Source organism: Equus caballus, chromosome 16 (genome assembly GCF_041296265.1).
Source record: "Equus caballus isolate H_3958 breed thoroughbred chromosome 16, TB-T2T, whole genome shotgun sequence".
In the NCBI taxonomy this organism is placed as follows: Eukaryota; Metazoa; Chordata; class Mammalia; order Perissodactyla; family Equidae; genus Equus; species Equus caballus.
Window position 1 is genome coordinate 67,257,670 of NC_091699.1, and position 13,144 is coordinate 67,270,813.

The window sequence follows — 13,144 nt, forward strand, 5'->3', positions numbered from 1 at the left end:
GTCCAGAGAGGCAAGAAGGACCGGGAAGGAAAAGGAGAGTGCTTCTCTGTCAATTTCCACCTCCTGCCTTCAAACTCAGTGCGCTTTCCTTTCGGAAAGGACCCTGGGATCAGGGCGCGCGAGTGCGCGCCTTAACGGCCCTCGTGCCGCCAGGTGGGTAGCCCCGGCAAGGGAGGAAAGGGAAGTTACCTTCCCCTCGGAAGAGGGCGCTGGCTCCCCCATCCTGCCTTTATAATAAGACCGCGGGAGGAGAGGAAGCAGCCAGCTGCCGTCTGCGCTTTGCAAAGCATGCAGTTAGGGGAGCAGCTCTTAGTGAGCTCAGTGAACCTGCCCGGCGCGCACTTCTATCCGCTGGAGAGCGCGCGAGGCGGCGGCGGCGGGAGCGCCGGCCACCACCCCGCCGCGGCCCCCTCGCCTCAGAGGCTGGACTTAGACAAAGCGCCCAAGAAGTTCTCCGGCAGCCTCTCGTGCGAGGCAGGGAGTGGGGAGCCCGCAACTGCCAGAGCGGGGGCCCCCGCGGCCATGCTCAGTGACGCCGACGCCGGGGACGCCTTTGCCAGCGCTGCGGCAGTGGCCAAGCCAGGGCCCCCGGACGGCCGCAAGGGCTCCCCCTGCGGGGAGGAAGAGCTGCCCTCAGCTGCTGCCGCCGCTGCGGCTGCCGCCGCCGCCACCGCGCGCTACTCCATGGACAGCCTGAGCTCGGAGCGCTACTACCTCCAGTCCCCCGGGCCGCAGGGCTCCGAACTGGCCGCGCCCTGCTCGCTCTTCCCATACCAGGCGGCGGCCGGGGCTGCCCACGGATCTGTGTACCCGGCTCCCAACGGGGCGCGCTACCCCTACGGCTCCATGCTGCCCCCCGGCGGCTTCCCCGCGGCTGTGTGCCCACCCGGGAGAGCGCAGTTCGGCCCGGGAGCCGGCGCGAGTAGTGGCCCGGGCGGCAGCGGCGGCGGGGGAGGCGGCCCGGGCGCCTATCAGTACAGCCAGGGGGCTCCGCTCTACGGGCCGTACCCTGGAGCGGCAGCTGCGGGTTCTTGCGGAGGATTGGGGGGCTTGGGGGTTCCTGGTTCCGGCTTCCGTGCCCACGTCTATCTGTGCAACCGGCCTCTGTGGCTCAAATTCCACCGCCACCAAACCGAGATGATCATTACGAAACAGGGAAGGTGAGCGCAGCGCGGAGGGGCCCCGGGGCGCGGGGGTAAAGAATGAATGTGTGATCCTGGGGACAGTCGGGGGTGAGGGAGCTGTGCCCACTCGCTCTGCACTTTGCTTGGAGAGGGTTTTTCCGCGTGCGGTAAGTTAGGACGCCGCGTCTCCAATTCGGTGTTTCTCCCTGTCCGCGCACCGGCGGTTTGTGCAGGGTGCAAAAGTTACGGTTGCTCCCTCCCTCCCCGCCTCACCCCTCCGGTCACTCTCATCTGGATTGACCAGAAAGAGGCGGAAATGGAAATTGAGGCTTGCCCACAAAGCTGGATTTACTAGATCCGCCGGCTCGGCAGTACCCTGGCCCCTGCATGCCGGCAAGGAGCCTCATATGGGGGGAAGGCGCAAGAGTTGGCCCCCTGAGCGCAGTAGATGGGCTCCTGCAGTTTTAGGCGCCAGGATCTCCGTGGGGCGCCTCCGGGAGATGGGCTTGAGGACCAGAGCGCCGGCATCCGAGGGTTGGTCCCGGTGGTTGGTTAGGCAGGCCCTGGAGCCAAGTTTGCCCGGCTGGTGTGTGAGATACGAGAAAGTTCTGATACACATCCAATTGCTAACAGTGGGTTCTGAGAGAGAGGCGCTCAAAGGGGACTTTTAGCGTTACCAGCAGAATTTTTTAAATTTTTGACAAGAACGACGCAATGTACTTGTACGTATAAAAATTAGTGATTTTTAACATCCCAGAAGAAAAATTAATGAACATCCGAAAAGGTCGAGAAGTTGAGTGGGGAGAGGGTGCAGAAGCATGTGAGTTTGGGAAATATTGACTTTGAGGTAAATTATTTCGAAAAAGAGATGATCCAAGAGTTGTCAATTCAAAAACATTTTACATAGGAAGGGCCGCTTTGTTTGCTGGTATTCTGTTCATTCTGTGCATTTCTAAATGTCGTCGAACTCCGACCCTACCCCGGGGTCTGCAATCCTGGCCGAGTACAGGCCTGCTCGCAGGCATCCGGATGTAAATCGCCTTTTCTGGTTCTATTCTCTTGCACAGGCGCATGTTTCCTTTCTTGAGCTTCAACATAAACGGACTCAATCCCACTGCCCACTACAACGTGTTCGTAGAGGTGGTGCTGGCGGACCCCAACCACTGGCGCTTCCAGGGGGGCAAGTGGGTGACCTGCGGCAAAGCCGACAATAACATGCAGGGTGAGGAGAGAGGAGGCCCGGGCGGGGAGGAGCGGGAGCCGAATCCTTGACTCAGACAACTCTTGTTGAAATCTTGCATTTCTCCTCCCCACCCCCCATCTGGGGTCTAAAGGTGTTAGTTTGAGTTTCCTTGTGTTGATTGAGGGAGAGAATTACAAAGTCAGATTTCTTGCCTCTAATATATAGAACTTTAACCGTGACCCTATTCCACCCTCGAATCTCTCCGTTTGAGAAACAAATTGTTATAAACTCTCCAGGTGGCACGGGCTCCTGGCATTCTAATCTTCACTTGAGAAAACCCTCCTCAAGGTTGAGTCCATCTATAAAAATCCAACCACTTTCCACCAGATGTTGCCCTTCCAGCTTTAGAAGGCCCCAAATTGGCCTTCAAAAGGCATCTCCTGTTGGCTCCATTTTTATATTTTGAGGTGGTATTAAGATGAGTGCCTTATCCAAGGACGGCTGGAAGCACAGGGGGCCTGAGAGGGATGTCAATGGAGTCTGGTTGGTCCCCATTGGCCTTCTTGAGCAGCTAGCGATGGGGAGACTTGTGCTGTCTAAGTCTAGTTCTTAAATCCTGCCCGTTAGGTAACAGACATCCTTCCCCTCCCTCCATTTGTAAACAGCCCTATATGCTTGGGTTTTGTGTTTTGTTTCATTTTCTCTTAGGTAACAAAATGTATGTTCACCCAGAGTCTCCTAATACTGGTTCCCACTGGATGAGACAGGAGATTTCCTTTGGGAAATTAAAACTCACCAATAACAAAGGCGCAAATAACAACAACTCGCAGGTAGAGTGACACAGGAGGAGGTGTCTTCTGGCTATAGATCTCTTTTATAAAGAGTTTCCATACTCTTCACCATATTTATAATATTCGCACTTGTTACCTGCTTGCTCGCCTATTTCTAACCTTTTTTCCTTTTGACTTTTCTCATTTTCACTTTCTTACTGGATTTCAGTAATAGTGAGTTGACTCTTAGGAACAGAAATACTGAAATCTTTTGGGGGCTTAGGAAACCAAGAGGAAAGAGCATCTGTCAAACACGCATACTCAGCTGTGTTTTACGCTTCAAAAATGGCAATGATAAGATCTTAAAAATGGCAAGAGAAAAAGATAGCTGTTGGTGGGGAGCAAGCAGGCGTCCCGTTCCAAAATAGATAATTTGTCAAAATCTAGTTTTGTGAAGCCTCTAAGAGACTTTTTAGATTTGGCAACTCTTCTTCTGTACCATTTCCAGATGATAGTCTTACAGTCTTTACACAAGTACCAACCACGACTGCACATTGTGGAAGTTACAGAGGATGGCGTGGAGGACTTGAATGAGCCCTCAAAGACTCAAACCTTCACCTTCTCAGAAACGCAGTTCATTGCAGTGACGGCCTACCAAAACACCGATGTGAGTGTCCCAAACACCCCAAGGACCGCTAAAGCTAGGTCCAGTGAGATAAAGCACTCAATGACTATTTTTCTCCCTTCTCTAGATAACTCAGCTAAAGATTGATCATAACCCCTTTGCAAAAGGCTTCAGGGACAACTATGATTCGTAAGTGCAGCTTTTGTTCCTACTTGCACGATCATCTTTGGACAGGACATACATCATCACTTTTCTGAGAACAAATTCTAGGAAGAGCTTTCATGTTTGGGATTTTTACCTATTTTTGCATATTTTTTGCCTTGACTAATCTTACTTTAGAATTTGCACAGGAGGCTTTTGTTAATTTCTAAAGAAATGTTAAGGGCTTAAAAATGAGCTTTTTTTTTAACGTTTGAGTGGAGATTTGAAATTTTCATAATCTGCATTTATATACCTTCCTTTTCATTTGATCCAACTTTTTTATCCTCTCAGGAGCAGGTCTTAGTACTCTCCCTTCTTTTTTTTTACATAAGAAAAACCTGAAACTAGGAGCATGTAATTTTCACAACATCAAACAGCAAGGCCCTGCAAATGCCTTTTAAATCTGGGACTTCTAACACCCACAACCAGCATTCCTTCCACCACGCTGACAAGGGAGAGTTGCCCTGAGTTCTTCAAGTTCTAGGACTTGCAAAGGTGGATTTTCTATAGTTTAGATACTCACTGTCTGGGGGGAAGTTTTTTCTTATGTGGTGGGAAATTTTTCCCAACGAGCCAAAAGTCCAGCTAAATGGGCCAGTGCATCTCCTACCTCTGTCCCTCCGCTCCAACAGACCAGTGCTCCCAATACAGAGCCCAGTATGGGAGCCTTTTTGATTTCTGGGAGGTGGTTTGTTTGGGGAGAACATTTGGGTTTTTTTTTTTTTTTAAGTGTTTCTCTTTATATTGTAGCATGTACACCGCTTCAGAAAATGACAGGTTAACTCCATCTCCCACGGATTCTCCTAGATCCCATCAGATTGTCCCTGGAGGTCGGTACGGCGTTCAGTCCTTCTTCCCGGAGCCCTTTGTCAACACTTTACCTCAAGCCCGATATTATAATGGTGAGAGAACCGTGCCACAGACCAACGGCCTCCTTTCACCCCAACAGAGCGAAGAGGTGGCCAACCCTCCCCAGCGGTGGCTTGTCACGCCTGTCCAGCAACCTGGGACCAACAAACTAGACATCGGTTCCTATGAGTCTGAATATACTTCCAGCACCTTGCTCCCATATGGCATTAAGTCCTTGCCCCTGCAGACATCCCATGCCCTGGGCTATTATCCTGACCCAACCTTTCCTGCAATGGCCGGGTGGGGAGGTCGAGGTTCTTATCAGAGAAAGATGGCAGCTGGACTCCCATGGACCTCCAGAACAAGCCCCCCTGTGTTCTCTGAAGATCAACTCTCCAAAGAGAAAGTCAAAGAAGAAATCAGCTCCTCCTGGATAGAGACACCCCCTTCCATCAAGTCTCTCGATTCCAATGATTCGGGGGTGTACACCAGTGCTTGTAAGCGAAGGCGACTGTCCCCTAACACCTCTAGTAATGAAAACTCCCCCTCTATAAAGTGTGAGGACATTAACACAGAAGAGTACAGTAAAGACACCTCAAAAGGCATGGGCGGCTATTATGCTTTTTACACAACTCCCTAAAGAGTTATTTTAAGCTCGTAAAAATGAGCTAGTTTTTGGCAGATGGACTTGGTAGTGTTTTTTTGTTGTCTTCTTTGCCTAGGTTGCCAAAAAAGACGTTTGCCTTCCACCTTGATGCGTCCCGTTTTGTGCAATTCTCTAAAAGAAGGTGCCAAAGCTTTTTGATTGCTGCAGGTAACTGAAACAAGCCTAGCATTTTTTTTTTCTTTTTAAAATAAAGTTAATGGAGGACTTTAAAATGTTTTAAAATTTGAAGGTTATTCAAGGCTCTGGATTTATTTATTGGAGACACTAAACATTCAGAGAATCGGGCCATGAAAACCGCGTGCTGAGCCCTATCAAAGGAGTCGAAAGCTTTGGTTCTAATTTCTATTTGTAAATCTGTAAGCAAATAGAAGCCCAGAGTGGTAGGGTGTTTTCCTTCTGGAAGAGAAGGGCTGGGTCTTAAGCTTCAACAGGGGACTTTTTGCTGTTACCTTCTGCTAGGGACAAAAGATATGAGACCTGGGAGGCAAGAAAAACTTTTGTGAAGGTGCTGGTTTTGCCTGACTTTGATTCCTCCTAGGCTTTTGCAACAAGCCATGTTTGCCCTGGTTCGGGATTGCCTCACTTGCTAGGCCTCTGCTGCATGCCTGGGCGCCTCTTAGGACTCAGGAGAGGGCAAGGGAGGGAGTCGCCAAAAAAAGAATTTTAAAGTGTACAGTTGGGTGTGTTTAGATACACTGTAGCATAATGTGGAATATATTGTACAAATAGTCTACGTAGGTGTCTGAGATTATGTAAAACTGGTGCTTTGGCTTTGTAAAGAATTTGCAAATCACCTGACAACAGCTGCAGAGGCATGGGGACAGTTTCTCTCATCATCCCCGTGATATTTGGGAATGTTCTGTTTACTTCTTAGATAGTTAAGAATGTATTCAGCTACTCTGTACTAACTTGAAACGTGTTTAAGGAAAACTCCTATTTCATCCTCTTCCTTCCCCACCCCACTACCCAACTTGGTAATGTGAAGAAACTAAAAACCTGATGCCACAGCTCCTATAGGCTTTTTAGAGATCTTGGATTTTTATGTACAGTCTTAGTCATTTTTAATAAATGTGGTTCATTAAGGGAACAGGCATAGCTCTGTCTTCTGTCCTATGGGTTTTAATCTTTGTTTTAAAGATCTTATTTTGCGTCCTCTTCCACCCTTCTCCAGCATGAACACTGTCCCGACAATCCCCCCTAGCACCATGGAAGCCTATAGAATCTCTAAGTGGACACTGTAATCATGAGGGGGGTGGAGATGCTTTTGTTTATCTTCTTTTTTCCTTGCCGTTGAATGGGGTTATTTCCTCACCCCACCGGGAAGTCTGGACAATGGGTATTGGGGGTGGGGGAGGGGGATTGCCGAGATGCAAGATTGCCCACGCCAGTGTTAATCCAAGCCCCCAGCCCTTGGCCTCCGGGCCCTGCCACGTTCTCTGGGCTTTTTCCTAGGCTTGACTGGGGCCTCCCATCCCTGGACCCATGTGGGCTCCCCGGGAACCCCCGAGGCCCTTTGAGCACCCACGAGTTCCGGGTCCCTGGGGCGCGGCGGGGAGCGAGCCGCTCACAGCTCGGCTTCTGCTCCCACATGCGGCTTTCTTCTCCGCGGAGCCCTCGGGAGCGCCCGTCCGCCGCGGGCTGCCCGCCTCCGTAACTGCAGGCCGGGGCGCTTTGCGGGCAGCCATCTCGGCCCGGGTCCCTGGGCTGTGGTGCGGGCTGGGGGCGACCGCGACACCTACAAACGAGGATTCCAGTCATCCTGCGCAACGCCACTCTGCAAACAGCGGCCGGCGAGGGGTGCGCTGTGCGTTTAGCTCTGCTTATTTGGCTCTCATTCCCCAGGAGGGCGAAGGCCACCCCATCCCCTGGCTGAGCCCTGGGCCCGCCCAAGAGTTAAACCAAGGAGTGGGGCGGGGGGCCTTTTGTCCCCCTGCCAGACGTCCCGCCAGGCTTATCAGCAGACGGGTTCTGGCCTAGCTTGCAAAACTTTGCAGCCCCCTCCTGACCCTCCCGGGGTAAAGGTCTGGTTGGGAGGGTCATTCTGCTAACTGCGTGGCGCGGAAATGCAGCTGCTAAGAGGATTAGCTGCTGGGAGGCGAGCAATCAGCCGGGACCTCCTCCCCTTCCGCACCCAATTAAGGCCGCCAGGAGCTTGTACCTCGCCTTTCCCCGGCTTCCCATTTCCTCCACCCTTCGGGGCCCGAGTTCTTTCCGCGCCGCCCTTGGCCTTGGGGGCTCCGACTCTAGCCCGGCGTCTCCGACCGCGCCTGTTCAAAACGCTTTGCCAAAGCCGTCCCAAATTTTATCGGAGCTGGAAAAGAAAGCTTTGAAATTTGGTTTATGTAGATTTATTGCCGATGACCTATTCAGACTCAGGGAGTTCGTAGACCCCCTAACCTGATCAGCGCGTGCCCCCCTCCTATCCTAAGGGAACCATAGCGTACTGAGAGATGCGATGGAATTTCGAAATGGTGCTCTCCTATTCTGCCCTGCAGAAAACCTGAAAATGCTAATTACTGCCGGGATAAAGCAGACTCTGGCCCCATCTATTTCGAGTTCCGTATATTTTTGCACCGTACAGTAAAAAGAACCTGGTACTTGTGAAAAGTCCCTCACAGTGTTTAATAGAAACGTAAGTGGCTGAGTGGCCCCAATTAACACCTTATGATAAGGCATTCCTAAGATGGAGTGTCAGACACCAAATTGTGAAAAGATGTATCTAATTAATCCTCCTAGGATGACCCCGATAAACAAGCCTCTATTTAAATAAAGATCAAGGGCTCGGCGCCCCGTCTGTTTACATTCTCCGCCAGGGTCCCCGCGTTTGCGCCGGCACAGGCGGCGTTCCCCGCGCAGGGTGGAGACTCCGGCGTGGGGATCTGCTGGCTCGCCAGGGCTCGCTAAGCCTCAGTTCCTGCCCCAAACAAAATACACAATAAAACAAATAAGCCGCAACGAAAGAGGAAAAAGAAGTGCAAAAAGGACCCGACTCTGACTTGGAAATACTATTATTTGCCATTTTCTACACGTGTTCTTTACATCGCCACTTTTTGGTTGTTCAGGTTGAAAAAAAGAAAAAGCAAACGAGGAATGCAGCCCACTCATAGCCCCTGGAAGTCTTTTCTGCTTTGGGGAGAACTCGGTGCAGGACCTTCCTCCGTCCCGACCCCGCCCCGGCACGAGTTCGCTCCCCGCGCTCCGGGGATTCGTCCTTCTTGGTGCTGAAGCTGAGAATTGCCGGGACGTAGGGCAGCTATCCTGGGATGGGGTGGGGAGCCGCCCACTGGGAAAGGCAAGAAGAGTCAGAAAAGAAATAGGGGAGGAGAGGAAGCTGCAGACTAGAGCGCCAAACTGTCTCTGAAGCGGGACCAGCGTTCGGAGCCCGCTTGCAGTCTGCCGCAGCGCGTCTCCCGAGTCCGCAGTTGCAGAGGTTGGGGCTGCAGATTAGCTTTTGGTCCTGGCCGCCTTCCTGTCCAGCCACCTTTGAATAGCCCTAAACCTAGGTGTAAAGGCAGTCTCACCGTCTTCCCTTTCGTCTGCAGTCTCTTCCTTCTCTCTGAACCAAGGGCGGGAGGGTGGGGGAGGAAATAATGCAGTTTTTTTTAAAAAAAATTCTGCAGATCTCATGGAAACGCACCGGAATAAGAACACTCCCGCATCTCCCTTGATTTTAATCGAAATTAAGCTTCCACTAGAGGCAAAATTAAAATTGCTCATTTTCCACTCGCCTGGACGCTACGTCCTTCCCCTTTGCCGCCCGCGCGGCGATGTCCCCCACCCTGAAGCATGCCGACTCCACAAGTCTGGCTTTCACCTCGCTGAGATTTCGGCATCATCGGGAGGTTCTTTTTAAAGGCAATTTGCAAAACTCTGTTGGTGATCCCGATTGAGTCCACTTTCATGAAATCCCCATGCCTCCACCCCTCACGTTTAGGTTTTCGAGTACGCGAACTCCGCAGGTCCAGCCCGGCTGGGCTCGAACCCGCGGAATGCGTCCACCTGCGCCTATCTTCATCGGGGCTTGGATCCCTCCTGCGGCTGGGCCCAGCTCGTACACTCGGGGTTCACAAGGGTTCCCGCCCTCCCAAACCCGGCGCGGGCTGGATTTCCTCCCCCGCCCGTGAGCTCAGCGGTTCGTGCACACTTTTTTTTTTTTATTTTAACATCATAGGGATTCTGAGCTTGGTGGCCACCGAATTTCTCTTTATTACGGCTTAAAAGAAAACTCCTGGCGATCCATTTCCCCCTCCTCCCCTTTCTCCATCGGCCCCAGGAATCCTTTGCGTGTCGCCGAAGACGCGCATTGAGTTCACTAGCGGAAGATTTAGCTGCGCCGGATACCATGCAGGCCCTCAGCGATGGTCCCCACAGTGCCGCGGCTTCTGATGGATCTCTGACGGCCCCGAAGCGCGGTCACTGCTTATTTTAGGCAGCAGGGCGTGCACTTCCTACTTTAATTTTCCCCCGTCTCCTTATAAAGCCCTAAATTTCCTTCTGTAATCTCTTCTGGAGGCAGCAGGGCTCGCACAGTAACTTTTGGCTCGACTCAGCTTTCTCTGCGCTGTTGGCGGGAAAGAGGACCCCGCGCCTTGCCCTTGGCCTTCGCGGCTCCCGCAGTTTCTGCGCAGGGCTGCGGGCGCGCTTCACTTCTGGGCCGCGAGCAGCCTTCGCCATCTGGTGGCCAGCGCGAGTAAGGCTCTTCCCAGCCCAGGAGGGCTGCGTTCCAACTCTCGGCAGAAGTCGCTGCTTTGTCAGCTCCTAAAGCGTTGTGTAAACAAGACTTTTCTTTATCCCACTCCCACTCTTCCTTTTTAAAGCTTCTCAGGGTGGGGAGACGAGCCCGGAATTTGGAATTCTAAGGCTAAGTTCTAGTTCCGGGCCGCCGCTTATGAGCTGCAATTGCAGCTGGCTTCTTTGAGATTCATTTCCTCATCTGTGAAGTGGGGATTCGAACACCACCTACCTAGCCAAGTAGTACCCAGGAGGAAGAAAGGAGATCCTAAATTTAACTGCCTTGTAAACTGTTGAGTAGCTCCAAGCATTATTAGGCATTACTCCTTTTATAACATGTTATGTGATGGTAAACTCAGATGCATTGATAAATGAAAGATTTTTATTAATTCAAAAATAATTACAGAAAATTTCAAACATACATGAAAGTATAAAGCAATGGACCCCCGTATATCTGCCTTCCAGCCACAACAATCACCAAGTCGTGTTGGCTCTTGTTTCATCCTATAATCCCCACTCCATTCTTTCCACCACAAATCTCAGAAATCCCTTATTCAATCCACAATATTTTCCACACATAACCCTAAAAGATAAGGATTATTAAATATATATATAACTGTCATACCGTTATCACACCTACATAGTCAACAATAATTTCCTGATATGATGAAGTATCTAGGAGTGTTTCCCTGATTGTCTCATAAGGTTTTGTTGTTCTTGTTTGTTAGTTTTTTACAATTGGTTTGTTTGAATCAAGAGCCAAACAAGATCCCACACATCTGGTTGATGTGCCACTTAATTCTCTTAATTTAAAGGTCTTCTCTTGCTCCCCTCTTTTATTTTTCCCTGCAATTTATTGAAGAAATTCTGAGCGTTTATTGTGTCTAGTTTTCTAGGTTCTGGATTTTGCTGATTGCATTCCCATGATAATACATGATCCTCTGAACCTTGTATTTCCAACAAAGTGGTAATTAGATATGAAGACGCGATCTAATTCAGAGTCTATTTTTTTCTCAACAATACTTCATAGACGGTAATATTCCACCAGAAGGCTCATGATATATGAATTGTCTCTCCTTGAGGCATGCCATTGTCCACTGATGATTGTCAACTGGATCCATTACTTCATTAAGGGTTTGACAAAGGAGGTAAATTTCACTACAGCTATTGTTATCAACTGCATATACATAAGAATGTTTTGCTCAGCGAAACTTTGGGTTTTAAAAATTTTTTTTCCAGCTTTATTGAGACATAATTGACATATAACATTGTGTAAGTTTAAGGTGCACAACCTGATGATTTGGTACATGTATGTATTGCAAAATGATTACCACAGTAAGGTTAGTTAACATTTCCATCATGTCACATAATTACCACTTTTTTATGTGTGGTGAGAACATTTATGACCTACTCATTTATGACCTACTCATTAAGAGCCTACTTTCAAGTGTGTAATACAGTATTGTTAACTCTAGTCATCATGCTGTACATTAGATCCCCAGGACTTATTCACCTTATAACTGAACCCCTTATAATCTTGTACACTTTGAAAGACGTTTCCCCTTTTCCCTCCCCCTCCAGCCCCTGGCAACCACCATTCTACTCTCTATTTCTATGAGTTCAGCTTTTCTAGATTCCACAAATAATTGAGATCAGACAGTATTTGTCTCTCTGTCTGACTTATTTCACTTAAATAATGTCCTCATGGTCCATGCATGCTGTCACAAATGGCAAGATTTCCTTCTTTTTTATGGCTGAATAATATTCCATATATATATATGCCAATTTTCATTTATCCATTCATCCATCAGTGGACACTTAGCTTGTTTTCATGTCTTGTCTATTGTGAATAATGCTGCAATGAACATGGGGGTGCAGATATCTCTGCCATAGACGGATTCTCAATGACTCTTTTAATGTGACGTTACACAGAGTGAACCAAAAAGCTAAGGTCTCTGCTCTTTACATATCATGACAGAAAAACAGCTGTGGGCCTCTGAGGAACATGGGCCATAGAAACCAAGTAAGAAAATGGACAAAGTACATGAATTGGTAAGATTTAGCAGATGATACACATTTATTGAAACAGTTTGCTACACACAAATTGCTAAGAAATCACATTAAACTGGTACATAACAAAGTCAGAAAGTATGTTTCTTTTTGCTTTTCTATTCCCAGGGAAAATTATCAATCTCCTAATCCCCTTAAAAATATATTTTGAGGGGCCGGCCTGGTGGCACAGTGGTGAAGTTTGCATGTTCCACTTCAGTGGCCCAGGGTTCACCCGTTCGGATCCTGGATGCGGACATGGCATCGCTTGGCAAGCCATGCTGTAGTAGATGTCCCACATATAAAGCAGAGGAAGATGGGCACAGATGTTAGCTCAGGGCCAGGCTTCCTCATCAAAAAGAGGAGGATTGCCAGCAGATGTTAGCTCAGGGCTAATCTTCCTCAAAAAGAAATTTAAAAAAAAATTTAAAAAATATATATATATTTTGAGAATTGATAAGGAGGAGCACCACATGGAAATCATAAATGGTAAAAAGGGCTATCAAATAATTTGGTTGTTGTTACGGGGAGGTGGTGATTTCTTCCACGACAAGTAAAGAGAAGTGATTTCTTACCACTTAGTTTGGAGAGGAAGGAAGGTTTGAAGAGAGGATCTGAGGAAGGGAAGAGGTAGGGGAGAGTCCATGGGACTGCCAGGTTACTATCCACAATCCATAGCTCGGAACTTCTGGAACTGGGATGGAATTGGTGACTGAAAATATCATGCGAATTCTAAGAATAACAAGCATAGTTTTTAACACGTAAATGCCATTGCTATGCTCTTGTCCCCTTCCCCATCCCAGACACCAAATTGTGGCCTATGCCACAGGCCACCAGTCAGTCAGAACATTTGCTGCAGCAACTTTGTTTTTTTTAAAGATTGGCCCTGAGCTAACGTCTCTTGTGAATCATTTTTTCCTTCTTCTTCCCAAAGCCCCCCAGTAC

General features: G+C 49.1%; 1 protein-coding gene across 2 annotated transcripts; it reads left to right on the top strand.

Moving 5' to 3' along the window:
* The first annotated feature begins 203 nt into the window (after positions 1–203).
* On the top strand, positions 204–6,506 carry EOMES (eomesodermin). Of its 2 annotated transcripts, none has more exons than XM_001493356.4 (6): positions 204–1,160; positions 2,192–2,346; positions 3,016–3,137; positions 3,586–3,744; positions 3,830–3,891; positions 4,711–6,506. In XM_001493356.4, exons 1-6 carry the CDS (start codon positions 289–291, stop codon positions 5,390–5,392), a joined length of 2,052 nt encoding a protein of 683 aa, XP_001493406.2. In that variant the 5' UTR covers positions 204–288; the 3' UTR covers positions 5,393–6,506. The 2 variants fall into 2 exon arrangements, with proteins under 2 accessions (XP_001493406.2, XP_005600939.2); XM_005600882.3 differs by having other exon boundaries at positions 211–1,160; positions 4,654–6,506.
* Positions 6,507–13,144: the final 6,638 nt, after the last annotated feature.

Bases quoted from the DNA above. Each gene is read 5' to 3' on its own strand.
- EOMES (XM_005600882.3), top strand. From the start codon at position 289: ATGCAGTTAGGGGAGCAGCTCTTAGTGAGCTCAGTGAACCTGCCCGGC. The intron at 1,161-2,191 runs GTGAGCGCAGCG...TCTCTTGCACAG, and splicing joins ATCATTACGAAACAGGGAAG to GCGCATGTTTCCTTTCTTGA. The intron at 3,892-4,653 runs GTAAGTGCAGCT...TTTATATTGTAG, and splicing joins TTCAGGGACAACTATGATTC to CATGTACACCGCTTCAGAAA.